This window comes from Vulpes lagopus, chromosome 7 (genome assembly GCF_018345385.1).
Source record: "Vulpes lagopus strain Blue_001 chromosome 7, ASM1834538v1, whole genome shotgun sequence".
NCBI classification, from domain to species: domain Eukaryota; kingdom Metazoa; phylum Chordata; class Mammalia; order Carnivora; family Canidae; genus Vulpes; species Vulpes lagopus.
The window spans coordinates 21,873,598-21,900,656 of NC_054830.1; the positions used below are offsets into that span (position 1 = coordinate 21,873,598).

Here is a 27,059-nt window from a genome sequence, read left to right on the forward strand (position 1 = left end):
GAGAACCTTCCCTTACAGAGACACTGAGCAAGTGGTGACACGAGGCCTTGAGGTCAAGCCACCTGATTCCAGGTTGGTTTTCCTTCTTGGACACCTTGCTGCCACCTGCCTCCTCCTGCTCCCTAGCCTGCCCCTCTGAAAGTGGTGGCTTATGCAGAGGAGGAAGGTGTTGGAGGGCTTACAACCGACTGCCTTTCTTCAAAGTCAGCAGTATCAGGAGGCTGGACTCCTGAAAAGTCTGCTCAGCTCTCCACTATTAGGAGTTGTGCATATCCAGCTCTGAGGAAGAAATGGATGCATCCAGATTGTCCCTGTATGTAGTGTATGGTGGGACCTGCTTGCAGTTGTTTGGAGAACTGAGTGAGATGTTATGATTTCACCCAGGGCAAGGTCTGTGGCACAGAGTTGGCCCTCCATGGTGAGAGATGCTGTTTCCCTCCACTAGGCTATGATACCTCTCCATGCCAGGCCCTGGTTTGCTTTTTTGCTCCAGACTCTAGGCCAGCTTGAGCGCCACCTGAGTTGGGACAGGTGCTCTGTCTATGCTCTGGCCAGCAGCTGTAGGCTGCTTCTGCTTCTCTAAGGAGCATGGAGTATGCTTCACTGGGCTGTGTCCCTGATAGGACACCCCTGATGGAGACTTGAGGGTAGAAGTCACAGCATCTCTGCGAGGATTGTGGTAGCAACTGTCTGCTCCAACTGGAGGAAGGATATGGGACGATAGGGTGTGCCTGTTTTTCATGACTCATAAAGCCATCAAAAGAGCACAGATCATGTTTTTGCCTCTCCAGAAGTTCTTCATGAGGTTTTATTAAACGTATTGGCACACAGGACACACCAAAAATTCTCTGGAAAAAAAAAAATATTTCCAAATTTAACATTTTAAAATGTAGGAAGTGGTGTTTTATGTGTACTTGTTTTTCCAGATGGTTCATTTATTTTCATTGAAAAAGATCAGCACAAGTCAAAACCACAGAACTGTCTGGAAGCAATTGAGAAAAATAGAAATACCTTGGAAATGACTGGTTCTGTTATGTGTAACATGATGAAATGAGAAGTTCAATGAGCAAACATGTTCGTTCAGATTTAGTTGTCATAGTTTAATCTAATCTCAAAGTAACCACGACAACCTTTTTTCCCCAAAGAGCAAATGACAGGACAGCCTGTTTGCAGTATGTGTTGTAAGGACAAGCAGGCTCTGTGGCTTCACGCATGCAAGTCTGGCTAGTGAAGGTCTCCGAACTCGCAGATCATTGTTTTGGCTTCCTTGTTTAATTAGGTTTTCACTAAACGACTAGCTTAGTGTTCCTGGATACTCTTGAGAACCAGTTTTAAAGTATAATTCTTCCTTTTCTCCCTTATATAACATGATGGAACTTTGCATCACACTCTCCCAGAGGTCAACAGGGAGAAATGGGGACCTGAGTCTTGTCAAGGACTTTTCAGCTCATATTTATTAATTGTGCTACTTGAGAACATCCAAGTCTCTTATCAGCCCTAACTGGGCTTTGGGGAGATGGGTCAGGGGATCTGGGTCATGATGTTTTCCATGAGGATTGGTACCTGGGGCCTAGTGATTTCTTAAGAACTGTGAAATTGTTAAAAGTGCCCAGGAAGGTGTGACTGTTTACACTCACCTGGCAATTGTCTTGTGCCTTCTATAGAGAATTCAGACTGTTCTAGAAGACACAATTTCGTGTGTGTTTATGAATGTATAGTCATTCGTTGGGAGGTAAATATGTATTGTAAAAGAAATGTTCTTCAGACATTTGTGGAGTTCTTAACCAGCCATACTCAAATGATAAATATTTATGAGAATCCTGGACCGTCAAATGGGAAAGAACCCTACAGATCATCTGGTCCATGGGCATCATCTTTTAGATGAGGAAGCAAAGGGCTGTGGAGGGGTAGCAGTTTATACAGATTCCCACAGTCAGTGGGTGACTGAATGGGAATAGACCCATTTTCTCTCAGTTCCTGGCCTAGTAGTCTTTTCGTTCCACCCCACTGTCTCTCAAACTGGAGTCCTATGAGCTCTGCTGTACACAGTGATTATGTATAAAGGAGCCTAATGTCAGGAAAGTCTACACATTCACATTAAGATAAACTTCATTATCTCATAAATTTGGCCAATCTGAAATACAGTAGTTGCAGTGAACAAATATGTTCATGAAACACATAACTCATTACCATAGACTTGAGAAGAACTAACTGCCAGATGATGATTTGGAATGCCCCATCCATGTCCAACCTCCCCCCAGTGAAAAAAAACAAACCCCTGTCCAAGTCCATGAGAGCAGATACTTCTTTTCATCTAATTCCTGATAAAAGGTGAAAACATTAAAAGTCATCCTATTAATCATTTTTTTTCCTAAAACCATTTGAACAGTTAAATATCTTAATTACAATTGCTAAGGACTATTTTTTCTCTTTGCTTGGTGTGTTCTGACTTCTGTCTTATTCACCTCTAGCATCTTGGCTTCTTACACTCTCATTCTTGGAATATGTATTGGGAGAGGGAGAAAGATACTATAAAAGAGCTCTGTGAAGGAGGAGAGAGGGCGGGGAGAGGAAGGGGAAGAAAGGGCAGAATGGGGAAAACGTGAACCTCACAGAGCAGCAGCTGTGCTCACGGGGTTGGGGAGAAGAACGTGGATGCTAAAGCCAGGATTCCAGAAGCCTGGCTGCAATGTGGGTTCTGGTTTCTTTCTGACCACTCATCCATAGTCTGCTGTTTCCGCCCACCCACTCCTAACCTGAGTGTTGCCTCACCAACCCTCTTTCCATGATTTCACTCCTCTCCTGTACCGTGGCTTCCAGGTGTTCGCGCCCCACCACCATCCCTCAAGTCCATGTCCCTGCTGCAGGACACTTCCCCCTTAATGCTGAGCCCATGATTAAACTTCCTGGGTGCCAAGTGGCTCTTGCCCTTCTACCTCCCTTGTTCCAGGGGAATCTCCTTTCCACATCCTTGTTTTTGTTTAGGCACAGGGGTTTGCCTCAATACCCTGCCTCCATGGGTACCTTCTCCTCCCTCAAACTCTGTTGCTGATTCATCCCTATCCTCAGGCTGTCCTGCCTGGAGCCCAGCGCTCCCCAGATACCGCTCTGCCAGCCTCGCCTCTTGCTGTCTTGTCCATCTTTCAAAAGAGGCTGCCTCTTGCAGATGAGCTAAGAATCCAGCCCTGTAATCCAAATTTAATACCCAGAGCTACCCAGCTGCAATCTGCTTTCCTTTCTGGATCTTCTTTCCACTGTGTGACCACCAGCCAAAACTCACTGGTGCCCGGCCCACATTGCCTAGTTTCCCTCCGTGCTCCTGGTGCTCTTCCCTCTGGCCAGAGTGGCTCATCTCCCAGGGCCCCCTGCGCCAATCCATCCTCTCCCACCTTTACGCCCTAACGAGAGGGGGCTGTTGCCCAGTCCTCTGTCTTACCCCACTCAGAAGTGATGTCCTTCATCCATCCCTCTTTAATTTTCACTGTTTGATATTACTCTTATAGCATCTGTGTGCTACCCTAGAGGGATGTGTGTTTCATTCTTACCTCCCCTTCTAGAATATGCTTCTTTGAGAGAAGGTACTTTATGTAATACATCTTCATATTCCCCAAAGCACTAAATTTTACGCTTGCCACATGGTTGCTGTTCAAGGAATTCCTTTGAATGGGTAAACAAACGTGAATGAATAACTGACTTGGAGATTGGGCAGTCCTCTCTCTGGGCCTTAGTTTTTTCATCTGTTGAGTGATGCAATTGGATTAGATGGTCTTTTAGATTCTTCTTTAACTTATCCAGGTTTAATATTAATTTAATGTTAAATATCTCTGAGTTTTATTACTGTGTGTCATACATGAGGCAGGCATCAAGGCATCATCAGGAATTACATTATGTATATGTATGTATCTGTGACATGTCTCCCTGGCTCACAAACTTATTTCTCTCTCTCCTAGGTTTACAAGTTGTCCTGAACTCCATTATAAAAGCCATGGTCCCCCTCCTTCACATAGCCCTTTTGGTATTATTTGTAATCATAATCTATGCTATTATAGGATTGGAACTTTTTATTGGAAAAATGCACAAAACCTGTTTTTTTGCTGACTCAGGTGAGTAATGAAAATGGTAGCTAATGTAACTTAAAAATTTAATTTTCCCCAAAGTAACTTCTGTGGTTTTGGGAAAATCTAAAGCAAAATGGGGGGGGGGGGTGGAAGAGCCAAATATACCAGTAAGAACCAGCCAGTTCTTAGCATGAATTATGTTCAGAATAAATGAGGATTTAATCTCTTCTATCCTGATTTCCTATGTAATGCATCCTGGCACATAAGATAAAGTATCCCCAAAACTAGAACATGAGGGGAATCACTACCATCGTTCTCTGTACACTGAAGAAAGGTGCTGTAGAGACAGGGTAGAGGAGAGAGCCGTGGATTCTGAGTGCAGAAATGGCATATGCCACCGAGGAGGGAGTCTTTGAAGTGGACCTTGAGGGTCAAGTGGGAGTCTGACAGCATAGATAGGAGGCAGGTGTTCTGAGCTCTGGCGAGGGCACTACACTTCCATTGGCTTCGGGCTTCCTGGTGTTCATGTCTGGGGTGGTGAAGCCTGTGTGCTCTGTTTGCAGATATCATAGCTGAAGAGGACCCAGCGCCATGTGCGTTCTCAGGGAATGGACGCCAGTGTGCCGCCAATGGCACGGAGTGTAGGAGTGGCTGGGTTGGCCCAAATGGAGGCATCACCAATTTTGATAATTTTGCCTTTGCCATGCTCACCGTGTTCCAGTGCATCACCATGGAGGGCTGGACAGATGTGCTCTACTGGGTAAGCAGCAGGGGGACAGCGTGTGTGGAGTGTTCTTTTGTTGATAGAGTGTTTCATTCGCTAGAACCATAGAAGAGTTAGCTGAAAAAGAAACCCTGATAGTCAGTTCTTGGGAAGGGAAGCAGACCCTCTCCTCAGTGAGATGACCCCTCTTTCCTTAGTTTCCACTTAGCCTTAGTTTCCACTCCAGAAAGCCGCTGTCTGCCTGGGGACATGCTGCTCAGTGTGCCCACGAATACTTTAGAGGAACTCCCAAAGTCAGGACTGTTCTGAATTAAATTCTTAGAGAGCCAGGGGTTATTTTTCAGGTTAAGATGCTCCTGGACTTCCACGAGCTTGATTTATTTTTTATTTTTATATTTTTTTACATAAAGGTAGCTTGCTTTATCAGATCCTAAACAGAAGAGATTGGATCCCTTTCATGCTTTCCATGAACTTAGTACAACCTTCAGGGCAAAATGGATTTCCCCATATTATACTATTTCCCTTTTGCATCTTCAGCAATACCATAAATCAGCCCAGCACAAGCCCCTATGTCTCTCTTCCTTTTTCTTTGGAACTATAGAAGTCTGTCAGAGAGGGTAGGAAAGGCACATCAAACTTCCAGGGCTGGTGGATCCATCCAACCTGCAGTGAAAACGGAAGGACGCCTTTTCTATGGCTAAGGTCTGGTTATTCTTGTTCCCAAAAGAACCAGAAGGATTTGCTATAAAAGAAGAACAAAAGTATCTTAACAGCTATTTCCCAGAGCTGAGGTTGTTTGCTTATTTATTTGATAGAATCTGAAAAAGCTCACAGAAATTTAGAAATTATTTTCCCTGGCACAGATTGCCAAGAAAAACAGCTGACATGTAGATCTTAAGCCTAAACCCAAGTTCACATGAAATTAATCAGGATTCCAATAATGATTCGTTAAAAGGCAATTAGTGATAAAGTACTTCATGAATGGGCAGTCTTTAGTTAGAAGGCCTACAAATTGAGAAGTAGCTTCTGGCAGTATCTAAATTTTAAACTCTTTCTAGGGTTCCATATTCCTTTATACCTTCAGAGAACCTGGCACACAGTGGTTATATGTAGGTTTTTGCTTCCCTTCACCATTGAACACCATGTTTATAGGATTCTAGAAGTCCTTATGTATTCAATTAGGCAAAAAGGTATGTTTTATTTTCTTCCCCAAAGTGTGAGCCTAATTTGGTAAAAAGTTTTGAGCATCACCAACATGTTGTATCTTGCTTCTCTCTCTTTCTTTTCTTTTTCTTGTTGTCCTAGGAAAGAGAGAGAAAGTGTGTGTGTGTGTGTGTGTGTGTGTGTGTGTGTGTATGTATGTGTATGTGTGTGTCTGTGTCTGTGTGGGTATGCATGACTGTTATTTACATCCATAAGATGATGCCTTTCAGGAAGAGGAAGAAGGAGGGAAATTATTTTGGATGAACCAAGACCATGCCTATGGCAAGGGGACCTTCAAATCAGATAAAGCATTCATTGTCAGTATTATTTTCAAAGTTGCAAATCCTCGTTAGATTAATCTCAATTCCAGTCTTGCCTTGAAATTTCTGATAAATAGAAAAGATTTATCCAAATAGCCAAACTTTGGTCCCTGCCCCCCGCCCCAAATGGGACAGGAACAATATTTTGACTTTTTTAAAAAAAATATGACTCCTTTCAGCTCTGTTGTTCTGTCAGAGTCAACTGTCCACTGCTGATCCAACATGCCTTGACTAATACACAGTTTTATACTTTGTTAAATTTTTGCACATGGATTCTCTCATGACAATTTTCCTGTTGTCAAGCAAGTGAAAACTGTGAGTGTGTGATTAAAGGAGAGAAAATTCCATGCACCCAGAAATCAAAGTTTCCATTGCTTTCCTCTGAACCTTTAAGTATCACCTAGGATTGTATAATTATCATCTCTATTGTTAATACGACAATCACAGAGTTAATAATTTGACAATATAATAATTATATTCTCTGTGAATTACAGGGCATCTTTATTCTGATGGAGGAACTCAAGTAATTTATCAACATTATCCCAGTCTATATCCCTTTCTTAGAAGGACTGGGATTTTGAAGACCAAATGTGTGTATAGAGAGACCCAGTGAACATCCCCAGAGTCCTCCAGCTGGTAGTCATGGTTCTTGATCAGGGATCTATAGACCTATAAGGGGCGACATGGTAAATATATTTGGCCTTGCAGACCATAATATCACTGTCACAAGGACGCAGTTCTGCCCTCTGCCTGCCCATGTTGCTCAGAAGCAGCCATAGGCCACATGTAAACAAATGGGTGTGGCTCTGTTCATTAAAATTTTATTTCTAAACACTGAACTTTGAGCTTTGTATAACATTCATGTGTCATGAAATGTTTTGATTTTTTCTTCCTAGCTATTTAAAAATGAAAAAGCTACTTTTAGCTCAAGGGCTGTGCAAAAGCAGATGATGGGCTGGGTTTGGCCCACAGGTCATAGTTTGGTGACCCCTACTCTAGACTGAACCCAGCACACTTTCCTTGGCATTCTCTGTCAGAGGTTTGTGAACCATTCTAGAACACTAGAGGGCAGCTAAGTAATCTTCCAAACAGTTAACAGATCTTATCCTCTGAAACACATCAGGTGGTTTTTCATTGCTTGTTGATTATATTTATTAACTCATCAGAAAGACAAGAGCCAAGGTACCAAACCATTTTTAATATTTAATGGGCCATGGTCAGATGGAAGGTACGCAACTGTGTTCCAGAACAGAACATCCTTGACCGGCACAGAGCAAGTGCTTAACAAATACTAGTTACCCTTACTCCTCATGGTATAATCCCATTGCCTCAATGTAGAAGGGCCATATTTAAATATCAATTTTTATTCACAATAAGGTGTAAAGGAAATATCTTGAGAGACAACTAAAGAGATTAGATTGTAAATATTGATTGCAAGCAATCATCTAGATGTTTGTATATGGTGGACAAAGTCTTTGCCAGGGATTACTTAGCATCTTGTCAAGCTTATACTTGGTCAATGTTCTCAAGCTCACTGATGCCTTGGTTCTCAAGAATTTCTGGCAAAGGCCTGGCTAGGTCTTGAGAAAAGTACAAGTGAATCCAATATGCAAGAAGGACATACTTAGAACTATTTGGATGTGTGGGAGTGGGATTATCAGTTTCTGGTGGGGAAAAAGTCCTTATAGAGCTCTGTTATAAAGTTCATTCTATAAGCATAATTACAGTGCCTCCTCACCCACATATATTTGTTGTCTCTGGAGGCAGCAGGGTATAGGGCAAGGGAAGAACATGAAGGCTGGATAGGGCTGGGTGCATGATCTTGGATAGGTCTCCACAACTCTCTGGGCTTTAATTTTCTTATCTGCAAGATGCACAGTTAGACTACCTAAACCAGTTCTTCAACTCAGAGGAAATATGTTAAAAAATAGGAAATTAAAATAGCATTGGTTTAAGGAGAGAGCGACTCACACATAAATCATTTATGATCCCTTGCCTTGCCGCCACGCTCCTTCCTCAGTGAACATGCCTATGAAGGTGCTGGCTGCCAGACTCCAGTGTAAAGTTCTCATGGTCAAACTGACGATCTGCTTCATTCAAGACACCTAGGAAATTTCTCTCTCGTTGGCCAAGAGCCTGCCTTTCTCTTACTCCAACCAGTATTACCAAGTTTCCAGTAGTGTTCTTCACCAGTTAGAAAATAACAAAAAGCTTTAGGTTGTTCTGTAATTGGAGACAAGAATGTGCATCTCAGCCTTTGAAATGAGGGGGAAAAAAAGAAACTAAATAGAATATTATTTTCTAGGTACCAGGTGACACCACATGATGAGTTTGATATGAAACTTTTAAGAATGAATCTAAATTGAAATGCTGCAGGTCATGTTGATTTTTTTCATTGTTGATAAAGACCATGCAGACAAAATTCCCAGCAGAGCCTTTATTGTCATTTGGGTATTTGGGGGGACAGCTCGCCAGTTCTGACTTCTCCCATGTATTTGGTGAGGTCTGAGAAATATTGGCCTCTGATAAGAGACTTGGGTTGAGAAGTTTGGAGAAGGACTGGCCCTTAGAGCTTAAGTTTTGTTTCTTTTCCCACCTTCTGTGGAGTTAGAGATAATCTTCTGCGGCTTTCCCTTCAGCCCCCAGCTGTCATTCCAGTTGATATTTCTGATCCAAGTAATTGTGAATCTGTCAAACACCTATTCCTGAGATCGAAAGCTGCTTTAATTTTTATTAAGTGCCCTCCCAAGTGGAACAGACTGCTGTTCCTAGAACATTCTGTGCAACAACAGACTGAGGCCTGAATGAGGAGTAGTAAAGTGGTTGGCTTGGCCGCTGACCAGCCCTTTCACCACATCCTGGTCAGCTCACAGCTGAGTCCAGGATGGGTCACCTCACACCAGGGCAGTACAAGAGTGAGGCCTACTGATGGGAGTGTTGGACTTTGAACATCCTTCCTCACACCATGAGCACACACTCCCCTTCTATCTGCACTGCTCCAACCTAGAAGAGACAGGTCCAAAGAGAGGTCTCTATGGAAGGTCCTGACTCCAGGCCAGGCTCTGGCCACTACACCAGGCAGCCTGGTTCTTCTCCTCCACACATGGGTTTTTAAATAAGTTTAGTGGTTTCATTGCTTTGGAAGAATTACCCTCTGCCTTCCTGCTGAAATTAGTTTATCCAGCTTAATTCGATCAACAATTGCAGCCACGGCCCTGGTTCATTCATTACTCTAATTGCCAATGTGAGATGTGCAGACTGATATGAGTTCTATTAAGCACATCAATTTTCATGTGGCCAAACAGGTGTTTCATAAGGGATTTAATGCCCTCTCCCTAGACTTCAGCAACAGATGTTAGATCTTTTTTTTTTTTTTTTTAATGTTCTCTTTTCCTGTTTGGCTTCTGCATGCAGCAAACATAGTGAAATGCACACACTTCATTCTGTAAAGCTAAAATCCAAAGCCGGGTAACGTGGAGGAAGTCATATGCTTGAAGGCCGAAGGGGCTTACAAGAACTCTCACAGACTATGTATAGTTCTGTTGGCCAAGATTATGGGTGTTCCAAGCAAAGTCAGACCTGCAGCCATTCATTCTGTCCCCAAACTGGTCCTTAATGCCTCCTTCCTGGGAGAAGTGTTTGCCTAATTTAACACTTACAGGTGCTGCTGGAAAATACCATCTAGCCATGAACCTTGAAGCACTGGTTTGCTCCCACATGAAAGCTGCTTGTGACCAAACCTTCTCTGTGAGGGTCTACCCCAAAGGCCATGTCTGACTCTTTTAGAAAAAGTGGCACAGGGTTCCTCTGGACTCTTTTACCTAGTCTTGGTCAGCTCACAGCTGGAGTCAACTCTCCTGGGTGGGTCATCTAGGTCAAAGCTAGGTATGGGGATAAAAGCTTCTTTCTTTATCCTGGGTCCTTCCTTGGGTGCAGGTGGCAAAAATTTCATTCCCAAAAGCACCCTTGAATGTGTGTCACCTAGTTGACTTCTGAACACTTTCTTCTTTGTGTTAATTTAGTTGTGCTTATACTCACTGATTACAGATAATATAGATTTTAGGTGGGTCAGGTTCTTTGGATGGGTTGGTTTCCAATAGAAATTTATTACTTTAAGGTGTTCTTTTTTTAAGGGAAAGAATTGATAGTGTCAAATGTTGTAAGTTTGTCTCTGTAAGACTTTTCCACCATCACAAATGATAAAAGCAAAAAGTTTTAACAACTTGAGTAGGAAATACTTTTTAGCTAAGCATTAGCTTAGAATAGATCTACCAAGATCTAGTCTGAAAGTCCATCATCCAAGACTTTCCATTAAGCCAGATCCCAGCTGATTGCCCTGCCTGTGTCAAAGTCTGCTATTATTTGCCCCCAAAGCTTTGATGACTCTTCATGGGTGTTTGTGTGAGTGTGTGTGTGTGTGTGTGTGTGTGTGCACATGCGCGCGCGTGCGTGCGTTGGGAATATATAGTGAATGTACCTTGGCTACTGTTGTCTCTGATTCAAATCTAAGTAAATGTTTAATTCAATATATTGAATGCTATCTCTAATGTCACCTCTCTCTTTATTAGATCCTCTTATTAACCTGCTCCTATGAGACCATCTCATTTCTTGCAGATGAATGATGCTATGGGATTTGAATTGCCCTGGGTGTATTTTGTCAGTCTCGTCATCTTTGGGTCATTTTTCGTACTAAATCTTGTACTTGGTGTATTGAGCGGGTAAGCTACACCTCTTTCATCTTGAAAGCAGAGTCCTAAGGACAGTTGCCAAGACCACACAGGTTTTGCTAGATTGAGGAGGGGAGGGCAGCCGGATGGGTGCCAAACATGTTCTGTGTCCTCCGAGATGCTTTCTCTTCTGCTGAGGCTTCCCAAATCAAGATGCTTTCTGGAATTTCACCAACCTTTATGAAAGAAAGCTATGGCAAGGTTATTGACCAGAAACTAATCAGCGTTGTTGCTTGGAATTTAAAGAGATTCCATTGCTTGCCCTTTTGTCTGTCCTAAAATGAGATACATTTATAATTGCTTTATTGGTCTGGATCCAAATATGCAGATTAATTGGTACAAAACAGTAGCTAAGCGAGCTGATCCTGGCTGACACTTGGTGGGCCAGGTTTGTAGATTTCAGCACCAGAACTTGTCCTTACCTGCAGACAAAAGGTGAAAGGTCCTAGCTGGGGTCCCTGTCCTAAGAGCAGTAGTCTGTGTGGTCTGGCAGCTGCTCCTGGGGCTCTGCTCTTTAGTAAATGGATAACTGATAACTGATCTCCTTACATTTTACAGGTAAATGATGCGATAGGATGGGAATGGCCATGGGTGTATTTTGTTAGTCTGATCATCCTTGGCTCATTTTTCGTCCTTAACCTGGTTCTTGGTGTCCTTAGCGGGTAAGCAGTCAGATCCACGTTGCACATTCTGCTGCTGCCACGCGTGGGGCGGCTCTGCGTGTCCCCCAGCTGCTCCCTGCGGCTTCTCTGCATGCGTGTGGACTCTGATGTCCCTTCTGTGTGTTGCTTTGGATTGAACTGTGATTCTCTCTGCCTGTATCTTGTCTGTGAGATTCTGTGTTGCTGACGCTTGCCAAATGTTATTAATTTAATGAAAACATTTCCCTGAGGCCAGGTGTGTTAGTGTGGCCATGTGCAGAAGTGGATTACAATGAGTGAAGGGAGTCCCAGCCTCGGTGTCCTCAGGAGAGGGTCTTTGTCTTTTGTGGCTTTGTTCCCATTAGTATATAACCTGGCCTTTTTGTGTTACCCACAGTGTGTTGCGAATGTTTCCAGAGTGTTTCAGATTTTATGGAGAAGGAGGTATAAACCCAGATTAGCACATAAATACTGAACAACTTCAAAATCTTACATCCTTCAAGTCATTTATTTGCTTGGTTTTCTGCTACTGTCATTGTGAGGATTGTCCCTCTAATTCATGATTAGTCTCAACTTGTGGAATCTTTAATGCAGAGAAACAACCAGCTTTTTCATATGCACTTCCTACGGCCTTATCATTCTGCTCACTCAGTCACTGTTTTTGAAATTTCACTTCGCTGCCTCCACTCCTTGGATGACCATAGAGTGGTCCATCTTCTCCATAGAGAAGATTCTCCATAGAGTGGAGGCTGACTCAGGCAGGGGATCCTGGTGTTTCTCGGCTCTGCCCTGCCTGTTCTTAGAGATGCCATCCCAGGCCCCTGAGGTGGCTCTGTGTCCTCACCACCCACAGACACCCAGAAAGGGGAGCACCCTGAGAAGGAAGAAGGGGCTGCCTGGGCTCTCCCAGAAGCTGCTCCAGAACTTAACCACTGCTGGTGGACAAGCACCCCAGCTGGAAGCCAGGGTTGCCCATCTCCCCACAGGAGCCTTTGTCACCCACTGTGCTCACACTTCCTCAGGAAGTACTTACTGGTGGTACACTTGAGTCCACATGGGCAAATCCTCACCTTTATCTTCCTCTTTCCAAGTCTGTGTCTCAGGATGGGGGAGGAGGGGTGACACCTTCATGGAATGCTGAGTCAGCAAAGAGCCCTATATTGCATTGGTCCACGCACTGCCTTTGCCAGAGCAGAGAGCACAGCTCCTTCTCCACCTCTGCTCCCCTTCCTGGTCTGCCCTCTAAACTGCCCTGATGTTTTCAGGGGGTAACGTATTTGGGGTTCTCCTTGACCGAGTGTGCTCACTTTTACACCACAGATGCAAAACTGTTGTGGGAAGCCCGTCTCTAGTGATGGCCCTGGAGCCCATGCCCCCAGTGAGGCAGGTGGGGCTGGGATGAGGTGACAGCATCAAACCTCCCCCGCCCCACACACACAGCTTCCATCTACAGATGAATGGCTCTGCAAGCCCCTGTGTGAAGAAGAGTGCTTTCATCCTGATCAGTCTCTGTGGCCTTAGGTTAGTGTTGGGCTTGTAAGGGTGGAATTTATCCCTGGAGAAGCAGCATGGTGTCGATTTTGCCTCAGGAATGGCCTGTACAAGGTTAACAGCAATTCTGTTGTGCATTCCTTGGCACCCCATGTCTCCCAAGTTCAACCAAACTGACTGAGGCCATGGAAACTGCTAATTTTAACAGTGCCAGTGACATGCCTTATCTCCAGGCTTCCCGGCACAGGAGCCATCGTCCCGGCGTGATGAAGCAGCTCAAGACGGGAGAAAGAAAAATATGGGAGGAGGGGCTCCTTAGTAGAATGGCGGGCATTAAATATTGACCTCCATGGGACAACCAGTTTACTGGGATATATTTTAGGGAAAATAATAAGTAATTCAAAAGCATTTTTATATGAAAACAAAACTTAGATCCCTTCTGAGGGAGAACACATTGCATGTGAAAAAATAAAATCCAAGACTCCCCAGTGATTTCCACTGTCCGTTCCTGCTGTGCCCCAGCTCCTGGGGGCTGCACATGGAAGGTGCTCCACTGTGAGGCCACAGTGCTGAAGGGTACTTGATGCAAAGTAGAGCCACGGCTGCAAAGCAGAGCCTTTCAGCCATCTCTGCTGGTTCAGCTAGCATTTCCTGTTGTGTGCTGGCTCTGGGCCAGAGACCAGGGGTGCCGGCATTCTAAGACACAGAGGCATTGGACTCAGACTCTCCTTGTCTGGTGGAGAGACTGTTAAGCAGTGCAGGATGGCCAAGGTGTGCTGTGGGCTGTGTAGGCTGCATGTCTGTGAGCTGGATCTTGAAAGGCGATAAGGCATCTACGGGAGGGGGGAACCGATGAGGAGCCTGCTCCCACCTCCCTGAACAATTCCCAGCTCCTCTGGCACTTCCTTCCCCTTAACTGGCCCCCAAAGCAACAAAAAAATCAAAGCAAGTCATTCGTATGCATTTTCTTGCTAAGTTTTTTAAAAATTTGCTTTAGTCTTAGAGTTCTTCAGTTTTTTTCTAGGGAACTGAATGTTAAAAGGAAGACAACTTGTGTTGCATGGCCCCTTAGGGACCCCCAGACCCGCGCACATATAATCCTTAAAGCGCTGAATTAAAAGCCTCCCATTTTAGAAACTTCAGACTGTGCTATTGCCTTCTGATGAAGAATCGTTAAATGGTGCTTGTGTGTCTTTAAAGTCTGTTAACCCCTTGGAAGTACTTGTTTCTGCTCCTTGGCTTTTTCGTTTTTTGTGTGTGTGGCCATGCCATCCTATTGTATTCGTGAACTGATTTTAACCTGCACACTTGATTTGGTGTTGGTACATTTTTAAAGCATTCTAAGACTGATGCTTTGGAAAAACCTTTGGTTTTACAACAGATCTTTTCTCAAGGTGAGTATGAAGTTTATGAAGTGTATACCCTGTGTAGCCAAGCATGAACACAGATGAAGACTTTTATCTCTGGTGGTGGTGGTCTTTGGGGAGGGGGAGCCAAGAATGTCTGTAGCTTGTGCTGCAATTTTACACTGTCATTGAGGAGATGATCCTGTTATGACCAAGGATTGGGAAGAATGTGTCATTTAAGTTTATAAGTCAGGCAGATTATGTCTCTTCTCATGTGGGTGGTTATGTTTTTTTTTTTTTTTAGAAGTTTCATGAATTTTTTACTTTTAACATTGTTCATTTAGCTCCTTGTCCCTTTTGAGGTTTTTGTCAGTAAATAGAATAAGAGAACTAATTGGTGGCTCGGCGCTTTGTTTCTTTAGAATTACTGCCAGATTCCTGGGGGGTGCGGGGCGGGAGGAAGTGGTGGTCCTGGGCAGTGGATTCACTTTTTCACCTGTAGGCCCCACCTGATGCCAGGCGTACCTGTGGTGAGGCCCCCTAGAAGAGACTGGTGGATGCGAAGGCCTGGGTTCTGATCCTGCCAGTGTCCCCCACCAACTCTGAGCCTTATCTTTGTAACCCTGAGCTTCAGTCTCCTGGTCTCTTAAGTAGGGATGGTCCCGTTGTGCAGCCTTCCTGCTAGGGTGGCTGGCTTTATATCAACCTTATATATACAACATAGAAGTAAAGGATTTGACTCATCGAATGCATCTTCATCCTAAATCCATGGACCTCCTCCCAGTCCCCTCTCTGGGCAAATGGGGACAGACACAGGAGTTCTTTGGAAATTAAAGTATACCATTTTCTGGATTTACCAGGAAGCGACCAAGAGAAATGAGTCTTGTATACACATTCATACTGAACTCTGTGCCCCTCAAGGTGAAGCTATGGAGGTTCTTTGTCAGCCACAAAGTATTTTCCAGCTCTAAATCTTTGTGACTCAGGTTCTCTCTGACAGTGAATTTTTTTTCCCACAAAGTAGGGGAATGGCATTTTTGTAGCATCATGGTTAATCACACCAGCTTTAGAGTTGGAAAGTAATGACTTGATTCTCATTGAGCCTCACTTTCCTCATCTGTGCAATGGAGCTAAAATACCAACCATGTGAGTTGTGTGAGGATTCAATGAGCTGGAGCATAGCATGCCTGCTCCTTGTTATCGTGGTGGCTTGAGTGAGAGAATATAAAACGTGATTTGTTGAAAAAAAAAAAATCTAATCAACTCAGTCTTTTTAATAATAATTGGTCAAGATCGGCCTGCATAGTGGAAACTCTTAAGTTATATAATATTTTTAAATGTTTTATTGCATACACACATGTATATATAATGACATAAGCCAGTGATTACTGAAAGATATTACATAAACCACCTCCTGGGCCTGCTTTAAAGATTAGATTAAAATCATTTATAACTCGCCTATGAATTCAAAGCTTTGGTTTTGCCAACATCTTAGGGAAAATATTTGAAAGACTTTCTTAAAGCAGGCTTTGTATGTTAAAAGATAATGTTTTTTTGTAAAGCAGATTTTATGACCTAAGACTGAATATAAACCCAGCCCATGTCTCTAAGTTCAAAGTCCTTCATCTCTAAATTGTGTTCTCTGTGTCCCAGTAAGTTCTAATTTACCAGATCACAGGTATCTTTTTAAATCATTAATCCAATTTTATATTACTAGAGGCCTGTTTATCTTCACAAGTTGTGAGGGAACATGGATGAGGTGAAGCATTCTAGAAAAGCAAGGGCCATTTTCAAACCAGTGAATTATTCTGAGTTTCACTATTCGGCTCTTCTTATACCCCATTCTAGTTACGTCAAATCCCAGGGCCTCACAAAGACTTAGGCATGGCTACTTGACTGTGCAACTGTAGATATGGAAGGAATGGGGAGGGAAGGTGGTGGTAATGGTAGTGGTGGGGACTCTGGACTATATTATTTTGGGATTTTACAGAGCAGGATCGGCCTGGGGCATCATTTGTACCCAGGTCCATTTAAATTCACACCATTATATAAGACATGGTAGGTCAGAGGTTGCCTCTGATTCCTTCTCCTTGAATATTGGCTCAGGAGGCAAAACATAGCAGGTAGATGGTAGTTGTATCACTGGTGAATGCTTTCTAAGTGGAGACATAACCTCTGGGAAGAGGCATTCTTATAAATTATTCATGACTGGGATTAGATTTTGCTCTCATTCAACACTTTACCAGCATCTGCTGATTGAAAATGAACACCAGAATTTTTTCCTATACATACTCCTCTCATATACCTGCGTCTTCGAAGAGTAGTTGAATTGCTTACAACATCGAAAGGAGTGGTGTTAGATGATGGGATAACCAGGCTGCCTGTGTGATTGGGTGCTTCTGTATTACAGAATGAACTTGTACTGATTCATGACTTAATTCTGTCTCCTGACCAGACTAAGAAGGCACATCGAACTCTAGTCTAAAAACAAAAAAGAGGGTATAGGGTTCTTAGATCCTACAACTTAAAAAAATTTTTTTCTACCTGTAATTAGTGATCATGCTGCCAGAATTGCAGACAAAGACCCCTTTAATGATCACTGGCAGCAGAATAACTCTCAGATTTAGCTGGGCTTGTCCTTTTATTTTTGAGTTAGGCTAATATAATATGTGAAAGATTTTTCCACACAGTTGGGTGTCTCTCTTCTTGTGCTTAGAAGTAATGTGAGTGGGGTTGGGGATTGAGGGAAAGAGCCATGGGCTCTCTTTAGTGCCTTCACCTGGTTTGGCTTGGGTAGAACAAGGAATTGAGCCCCGCTTCAGCTTTCCATGGAAGAATGCTAAATTCCCTTTTTCTGATGAAGAACCAAGCGAAACATTTCTATATACTTTTAAACACTGAACTTTCTTGTTGCAGAGTAAAAAGGCTGTTGGGGGTAGCTGGCAGCTGGATCCTGGTGCTGTCGGTACCATGGTACCTGAAGTGCACAGGCTGGTAGCCACACCTGACATTAGCAAGTGAGTGGTAACCTCTCTGCCACTGGCTCGCAGCTACTGTTTCCATAGAAATGGCTGTTGGGGATCAGGGGAAGCGAGGTAAGTGAAAGTTTTCGCTGATCCTTGTTTCCATCAAGCTGACGCCTGTTTCCCTGGCAACAGCAGTGGACAGCAGCCAGGCACCGGCAACAGATTCAGCAGAGCTCTCTCACTTGTCAGCTGTGGCTATCATCTGTTCCTGACTGAGTTCCTTTTTTATAATGCACAGCAAAGACCGCTGAGGACCAGGAGGCACCTCTGGCCACGTATTTCCTCCTGGGCCCCAGTTGTGCTGATGGAGAGCTCTGGGCTGAACAGCTGCTCCCTCGGCAGCCTTCCCTCCACCGTGCTCTGCTGTGTTGATGGGCAGTTAAGAGAAGGGGAGACGTAGTTGTGGGCGTTGGTGTTGTAGGGCAGGTTATTTAGTCTTTTTTTTTTTTTTTTTTTTTTTTTGGTTATTTAGTCTTTGATCCCAAGTCCTGGGGGAAGAGAATTCATTATACTACTTTCATCCACAGACCCAGCTCTTCATAAAGCTGCTGGAAACTTAATGGCCAAAATTAAAGTCATAATTTTCCTGTGTTCCCTATTCGATTGGTGGCCTTAACAATTGCTGTACAATGAAAGGAATGTTTATGAACTTAATAATTTGACTTCTTATGAGAAACATATTGATGGTTGCTCCTAAGTTGCTACTGTCAACCTTATTGTCAGTTTTTTTTTTTTTTTCCTTCTGTGTGATGTTCTTTTGCAGGCTGTTAGAATTGCTCACAGAGATCAAATATTGGTATAGCCGGGCAGCTCAGCATACAAAGGCCAGTATGTTCATAGTACAGGGAGTTCTTCTTTATTAAAGTCCAGCAGTTGTTCCCTTCTTGGAATTTCATTTTATTATTTCAGCAGATGTATGCATCCAAGGCACAAGTATCCTCCTCCCCCACAAGACCGCTGTCCTGGGTCCCAGGAGGCAGAAGGGAGTAATGCTTATTGCCGTGGTGTATAAGATGGGAGCGCGTAGGTAGGTAGAGGCATGGAGTAAGGTGCTGAGCAGTGTCTGGTTTTAAATCCTATAAGGTACCATCAAAATGCTTTCCCTCTGAAACAAAACAAAACTCTGGTATTCAGAGCTGTGTCTCTGAGAATCAAATGAAGATATGGAGCCACTGTGTTATGAGAATTTAGATTGGCTGTCTAGAGGAGCACTGAAAAATTATGGATTTCCTGTCTCTGGAGGGCTTTTTGAATGACTGTCTTCCTCAAGCATCTGAACTAGGGCAATATGCTTGGAGGGCAGTATTAAGATCTGACCCTGTACCCACTGGTTGGGTTCAATATAACAGACTAATAAGAATCAGAAAATCTAAAAAAAAAAAAAAAAAAAAATCAGAAAATCTTGCTAGATGCTTTTTCTCTTTCTTACACTTCTTAAGGAAAAAAAATGACTTATTCATTTAATGAATATTTTTAAGTGCCTACACAATAGTCGATGTATTTGCCAAGCACCTTACTAGACATTGGGTTTCTAATAATGAGACAAAGCCTAGTTTTTGTCTTCATGAAGCTTGTATCTAATGGGAGAGACAAAGATTATAATTTTAAACTTCTGTAAATTATTTGAAAGAAAGGTATGTAGGGCTGTGAGAGTGTTTAAAAGGCACAGCTGATATCTAGGGGCTGAGGAGAAGCATCCTAGAAGAAGGGAAAATGCACGAATAGCCATCATATCCAGGCAAGATGGGGGAGAAGTTGAGGAAGGGTATTCCAGTCAAAGGAAAACTCACTCAAAGGCCCTACAGTAGGGAGGAGCAGAGGATGTTGGAGTAACTGAGCAAAACCAGGGGGGCAGGCACCCAGGGAACAAGGAAAGAAGGATGGAGAGAAAAGACTGATCAGCAAAACCCAGATCAAGAAAGGTCATTCTAGATCACATCATAGATTTTGGTCATTAGCTGAAAGGTAAAGCTACTGATGAATTTGAAGCAGGAAGTATGTGATTTATATTTGCATTTTATAAGGGTAATTCTGTGTTATGATGTCTTCAGCTTACCTTGAAATGGATCAAAAAATAAGATGACTTTGTGAATAGATAGAAGGGTGGATAGAAAGGTGATAAAGAAAATCTAGATGTTAATTGTGAAATTTAGGTGGTAGGCATTTGGTGTGTACTGCATAATTCTTCTATGAATGTTTGGAAGTTTTCTTAACAAAATGGAAAAATTTGCATGTAAAAATCACTCTGGCTGCTGCAATATGAATGGACTGGTAGATACAAGACTGGATATGGGGAGGTCAATTTAGACTGTTTATAATCTGCTTCCAGCCACAACATAGTAACAGTTGCAGAGTCCACCTTTTACCAGAAACCATTAGAAAACTGGCCAAAATATATGAAGCAGTCTTTCCCCCCCAGAGATGGAAATAGGCAGTGCAGGATTGGGATCCCTAAGAGAAGGGAAACACATCAAGTAAGCCCCACAAATGCCTTGGTTTTCTGCCTGAAGACCCTTTCAGAATTGAGGCCCAGAGAGGCAGAGCCCAGCAGAGGACAGCAGTCTTTTGCTGAGGAGGCAAAGAGCAGAGGGTGGGCTGCTGAGGCAGCTGGAATTTTCAGAGCAGGGTACTGGAGAGGGCTGTGCAGAGAAGGGGGCTTTGGAAATCTAACTAGGGATCCTCTTAAATCTTTGACTCTAAGCTGCTATGAAACTACCAAGACTTGGTGGAGAACAGCTGCTAGAAATCTGTGAGCTGCTGGAGACCTCACTATGCTGGGAAACACAGGGGTTCTGATCAGCTGGAGTGGACTGACCTTGATAAATACATTGGACAGTCAATTGAGACTTCAGAAAAGCCAGGCCTTAGGGGTTGAGGCTTCTTTAGCTCTATAGTAAGAACTCCTCTAGACCTGCCCTAACAAAGCTTAAAAACAAGCTTCGAAAGGCTCAGGTTAAGTGGCTAATTAATTAAATACCTGCCAAAACAAAAGTCAACACCCAACAGGAAGACACCCAAATCCAGATGTTCTCCCAAGTGTTTCTCCACATCATTAAGAATCACAGGACATGAAAAGAAGCAGGAAAACATGATCAGAATCAAGGGTGGATAAGTCGATACAAATTGAGAGATGACAGGAGTGTTGCGATTAGAAGTCAAATACTTTGAAATTGCTACTACAAACCTGTTTAATGAATTGAAGGAAAGGATGGATATACTAAAGGAACAGATTGCAAATCTCAGCAGAGAAATAGAGGCAATACTATGTCTGGAATAAACAGATTGAACACTGGGAGGAAAAGAGATGATCAGTGAAGACTTCGTGATCTCCAAGGACAATGTTAATCTGAGAGATGTGAAAATGGAGTCCTAGAAGTAGAGGACAGATTGGAGAAGAAAACAATTTTTAAATAATAGCCCAAATGTTGAAAATTTTTTGAAAACTATAAATTCAACATCCAGGATGCTTAGCAAACCTCAGGTAGTAGAAACACAAGGAGAAGTGCACCTAGACCCATCAAATGCAAATTGCTGAGAATAAAGACCAGGAGTATTTTCAAAGAAACCAGAAAGGAATGGACAATTATATACGGGGGGAAAAATAAGATCATACACTGACTTATTCTCAGATATGATGTAAGCTGTAGAACAATGGAATGACATCTTTCAAGAGCTGAAAGAAGAAACCAAAATCTGTATTTAGTAAAATGTTTCTAAAAAGTTAAGATAAAAATAAATAAATAAAAAGTTAAGATGAATTAAAGAAATTATCAGAGATGATTGGTCACCAACAAATCTGCACTATAGAAAATGTTACAGGAAGTTCTTCAGACTAAAGAAAATAATGCCAGATTTTAAAAATATATTAAAAAATAAGGAACACCAAAAATGGTAAACATGAATACAGAATTTTCTTCCTTTCTGAATTTCTTTAAAGATGATGAAAGTGAAAGTAATAAAAATATTGTAGGGACTACAGTATGTTAAAAAATGACAACAATAGCACAAAAGATAGAGTTAAGTGGAACTTTATTATTGTAATATTCTTACATTATATGTGAAATATTAAGAATTCATGGTAGACTATAATAAATTAAGGATGCCTATATGAATCTCTAGAGCAATGATTTAAAAAATAAAGTGCTATCCTAAAAGCCAAAAGAAGAGATAAAGTTGAGTGTTAAGTAGTAATCATACTCAATTATTCAAAGTAAGACAGGAAAAGAACAAAGGACATGTGGGATTCACCAAAAACTAACAATAAGATGGTAGACCTAAATCCAGCCACATCTCTAATTGCATTAAATGCAAATGGACACATTTTAATTAAAAGACCTATTGTTAGACTGCATATAAAAATGCAAGATGTTATAAATATAGTTTAAAAACAAAAAGTTGGGTAACTATATTAATACCATACAAAAGGAATTTCAATACAAGGAGTTTTTCCAGAGATAGAGGCATCTCATAAAGGGATCAATTCATCAAGAAGATCATGACGATTGTAAGTGTCTTTAAAATACATAAAGAGCACAGCAAAGGATACAGTCAACAAAACTAAAAGACAACATACAGAATGGGAGAAGATATTTGCAAATTGACGTATCAGATAAAGGGCTAGTTTCCAAGATCTATAAAGAACTTGTTAAACTCAACACCAAATAAACGAACAATCCAATCATGAAATGGGCAAAAGACATGAAGAAAAATCTCACAGAGGAAGATACAGACATGGCCAACATGCACATGAGAAAATGCTCTGCATCACTTGCCATCAGGGAAATACAAATCAAAACCACAATGAGATACCACCTCACACCAGTGAGAATGGGGAAATTAACAAGGCAGGAAACCACAAATGTTGGAGAGGATGCGGAGAAAAGGGAACCCTCTTACACTGTTGGTGGGAATGTGAACTGGTGCAGCTACTCTGGAAAACTGTGTGGAGGTTCCTCAAAGAGTTAAAAATAGACCTGCCCTACGACCCAGCAATTGCACTGTTGGGGATTTACCCCAAAGATTCAGATGCAATGAAACGTCGGGACACCCGCACCCCAATGTTTATAGCAGCAATGGCCACAATAGCCAAACTGTGGAAGGAGCCTCGGTGTCCATCGAAAGATGAATGGATAAAGAAGCTGTGGTCTATGTATACAATGGAATATTACTCAGCCATTAGAAATGACAAATACCCACCATTTGCTTCAACGTGGATGGAACTGGAGGGTATTATGCTGAGTGAAGTAAGTCAATCGGAGAAGGACAAACATTATATGGTCTCATTCATTTGGGGAATATAAATAATAGTGAAAGGGAGTATAAGGGAAGGGAGAAGAAATGTGTGGGAAATATCAGAAAGGGAGACAGAACATAAAGACTCCTAACTCTGGGAAACAAACTAGGGGTGGTGGAAGGGGAGGAGGGCGGGGGGTGGGAGTGAATGGGTGACAGGCACTGGGGGTTATTCTGTATGTTGGTAAATTGAACACCAATAAAAAATAAATTAAAAAAATAAAATACATAAAGAAATAAGCTTTAATATACACAAAGGGAAAGCTATAAAAAGTAAGTGAAGAAACTAATTCACAAAAATCACAAACATAGATGAAAGTTCTTATAATCTCCTTTCAATAATTGATAGAGCAACACTAAGTATACATAATGTCTAAGGGCTATCAGCCAAATTGAGCTAATTGATAATTATAGAACACTATATCCAGGAACTGCAGAATGCACATTCTGCTCAAAAGTGCATGGAACATTAACCAAGGTAGACCACATATGGACAGTAAAAGTCTCACTCAATTTCACAAGATTGAAATCTTAGAAGTATGTTTTTTTCCAGCAGCAATAAATGTGAAGTAGAAGTCAATCACAATAAGCCGTCTAGACAATTCTCCAAGTACTTGGAAATTAGATAACCTATCTCTAACTTATAACTCAAGGATAAATATTACAATAAGTGTTATAAAATATTTTAACCTGAGTAGTGAAAACGTAACATCTCAGAATTTGCATTATCCATCTAAAGGAGTGCTGAGAGGGAAAGTTGCAGCTTTTAATGCTTATATGAGTAAAGAAGAAAGGTTTAAATTCAGTGATCAACACTATCATCTAAGCATCTAGAAAAAGAAAAGCAAAAATTTGTCCAAGTGAAAAATAACGAAGAATGAAAGTCAATAAAATAGGAAATACAAATAATAGGTAAAGTTAATAAACGCAAAAGCAGGCTCTTTGAAAAGCTTACTAAAATCAACAAGTCCCTAGCAAGACAAAATCAAAACAGAAAAAGGCAAATTAAAAATTACCAGTATTAGAAATGAAAAGGGGGCATCACCCCAGACATGAAAACAATAGCAAGGAAATAGGGTAAAACACTTTATGAGAATAAGTTCAATAACTAGGAGAAATGGGCAAATTTCTTGAAAAACTCAGCTTACCAGAATGGATTAAAAAAGAAATAAAAAACCAAGGAGCCCTATATTTGCTCTTTAAATAGAATTCAAATCACAAATCTTCCAAAGAGAACTAGAGGCTTTGATGATGTCTAAAGTGAATTGTGTCAAACAATTTAGAAATAAAGAATGCCATTCCTAGAAAAATCTTTTGCAAATAATTGAGGAGTGAACTTTTCCAGCTCATTTTACAAGGCCAGAATAACCTCAATACCAAAACTAGCCAGACATAATAAGAACATATTTCAGTAATATGACATAGAAATTCTCAAATATTAGCAAATCTAATCCAGCAATATGAAAGGAACAAATGGGGTTTATAACAAAAATACAAGGTTGGTTCACCATTGGAAACTCAAACAATGTAATTTACCATATTAACCAAATGAAGGAGAAAAATCATATGATAATCTCAGTAAATATAGAAATTGCCACTGACAGCATTCTATAACCATGATAAAAACTCGGCAAACTAGGAATATATGGGAACTTCCTCAACCTGAAAAAGGCGGTCTATTAAAAAAAAAAGAAAGAAAGAAACCAAAACCTCACAAAACTGTAACATCATCCTTAATGGCTTTTTTCCTAAGATTAGAAACAGGTAATCATTCCTCCCTCACCTCTTTTATTCAGTATTATGCTAGAATTCCTGACTAGTACATTGAGGCAAGAAAAAGAAAAGGCTGAATGATTAGAAAGAACTATTTCTATTCACAAAGTGACCAAAGACTTGTTAGAAATGATAAATGATTATAGCAAGGTCACAGGGTACAAGATCAGTTTACAAAGATTTTATTCCTGTATATAAGCTGCCGCAAGCATGTGGAAAATGAAATTTAAAAAAATATTTATAGGGATGCCTGGGTGGCTCAGCACTTGAGCATCTGCCTTTGGCTCAGGGCATGATCCTGGAGTTCTTGGATCGAGTCCTACATCGGGCCCCAGCATGGAGCCTGCTTCTCCCTCTGCCTATGTCTCTGCCTCTCTCTCTCTCTCTCTCTCTCTCTCTCTCTCTCTCTCTCTCTCTCTGTGTGTGTGTGTGTGTGTCTCATGAGTGAATAAATCTTTTTTAAAAAATATATTTATAATAGCATCAAAAACTTAGAATACTTAAGGATAGAGATAAGGAAAGCTGTGGAAGATCTCTACACAGAAGATTGTAAAACACTGATTAGTAAAATTAAAGATGGTCTAAATAAATGAAGGCATCCCATAATCATGGATTGGAAGACACAATATTGTTAACATGTCCATTTTCCTCAAATTTTCTACACATTCAATGCTGTACCATTTATAAATCTTTTTAAGATTTTTAAAATCTTAGTAGCTTTTTTTTTTTTAGAAACTGACAAGCTGATTCTAAAATTCACACATAATTGCCACATAGCCAAGTAATAACCAAAATAATCTTGACAGTGAGCAAAGTTGAAGGACTTATACTACCTGGTTTCAAGACTTATTGTAATGCAAAGTAAATTTAATGTCATTCTGGCCTAAATATAGATATATAGAATACTTGAGTGGAATAGAAAATCCAGAAAGAAGTATATGATCAATTGGTTTTTTTTTATAAAGGTGCTAAATAATCCAAAATGGAGAAAAGACACCTTCAGTTAACAATAAATAAAAGGATCTTGACCCTTAGGTCACACCAGACACAGTGACTTGAAGTGGACCATTAAAAAGCTAAAAATTAAATTTTTAAATGATTTTGCCCTTCAGAAGTAAGAAATGGAGAGGGAAACCACACACTGGGGAAAGTATTTCCTCTGTCTATAGATAAGAAATATCTGACAGAATTGTACCTGTAACATACAAGAATGTTAACAGCTAAAAACATAACCTGGTTAAAAATTGGCAAAAAAAACTTGAGCAGAAACTATATAAAGAATATACAAAAACAGCCAATATACATTAAAGATGTTCAATATTATTAGTCACCTGAGAAGTGCAAGTTAAACTTCAGTGAGATACCATGTCATATACAGTAGAATAGCCAAAATTAAGATGAACAGTACCAACTATTGGCAAGAATATAGAGCAATTTATGTACTCCTACATTGCTGGTAGAAACATAAAATGGCACAACCACTTTGGAAAAGTTTGTCAGTTTCTCATAAAGTTAAATACCATACTGGCCCAGCAGTCCCATCCCTATAGATAATGACCCAAAAGAAATGAAAACCTATGTCCACTATGACTTGGCTATGAACATTAATGGAGCTTTGTTCTTAGTAGCTCCAAACTGGAAAACCCAAACATTTATCAACAGGCAAATAAATAAATTGTGATGTAATCAGAAATTGGCATACTATCCAGCAGGATAAAGGAATGGAAATACTAATACAATGTTATTGATGAAGCTCAAATGCATTTTGCTGAGGGAAGAAAGCCAGGCACAAAGAGAGCATATGGTGTGACCATTTATATGGAGTTCTGGAATAAGCAAAATTAATCCATAATATAGAAATGAGATCACTGATTTTTTTCCTCAGGTAGGAGGAGGGATGCTTGGCTGGGAAAGGAAATGAGATAATTGGGCAGTGATACCCATGTTCTATATCTTGATCAGTGTGTTGTTGATAATGAGTGTCAATGTTAGCTAAACCACAAACTTAAAACCTATGCATTTTTATTCATAACTTGTGTTTTTATAAAATTGATTTTAAAATACCATTAAAATAGAATTGAGAGAGACTTTGCTTTGGGTGAAGATGCAGTAGCAGATGGCAGATTTACTGTCCTACCTGAAACAGCAACAAAACCCAAACCAGACCATATATGTGAAACACTGGCCATCAGATAATTAAGAACAGGGGTTAATTCCTGAGAAACAGGAAGTAAGCTGAATGAGCACCATGACTGCCCCAGCCCATTGGCTGAGAGAGATCTGGGGTCACCATAGCACATGGAGGAGGGACCCAGACGGAGCCCTGTGACCTCCAACTGTTGAGAAGATGAAGAGTCTGCAGAAATCAAGGTGGCTGGAGTATGCAGGACAGAGTATCAGAGAGGAGACAACTGCATAGAATTCTGGAGATGAGCAGAAAGTCCCCCTCAAGATGTAG

The 27,059-nt window shown here is 41.2% G+C and overlaps 1 protein-coding gene across 9 annotated transcripts in view; it reads left to right on the plus strand.

Annotated features, from left to right (window-relative positions):
• The window catches only part of CACNA1D (calcium voltage-gated channel subunit alpha1 D), a 301,585-nt gene that overhangs the window by 155,410 nt on the left and 119,116 nt on the right, over positions 1-27,059 (plus strand). For 5 of the 9 annotated variants that reach the window (XM_041761871.1, XM_041761863.1, XM_041761865.1 and 2 more), the window contains exons 6-8: positions 3,951-4,103; positions 4,622-4,818; positions 11,591-11,694. In XM_041761871.1, coding sequence (XP_041617805.1) covers positions 3,951-4,103; positions 4,622-4,818; positions 11,591-11,694 — 454 coding nt within the window. Of the gene's footprint in view, positions 1-3,950; positions 4,104-4,621; positions 4,819-10,919; positions 11,024-11,590; positions 11,695-27,059 lie in introns of those variants that run through there. The other 4 variants (XM_041761864.1, XM_041761866.1, XM_041761869.1 and 1 more) reach the window with 2 other exon arrangements.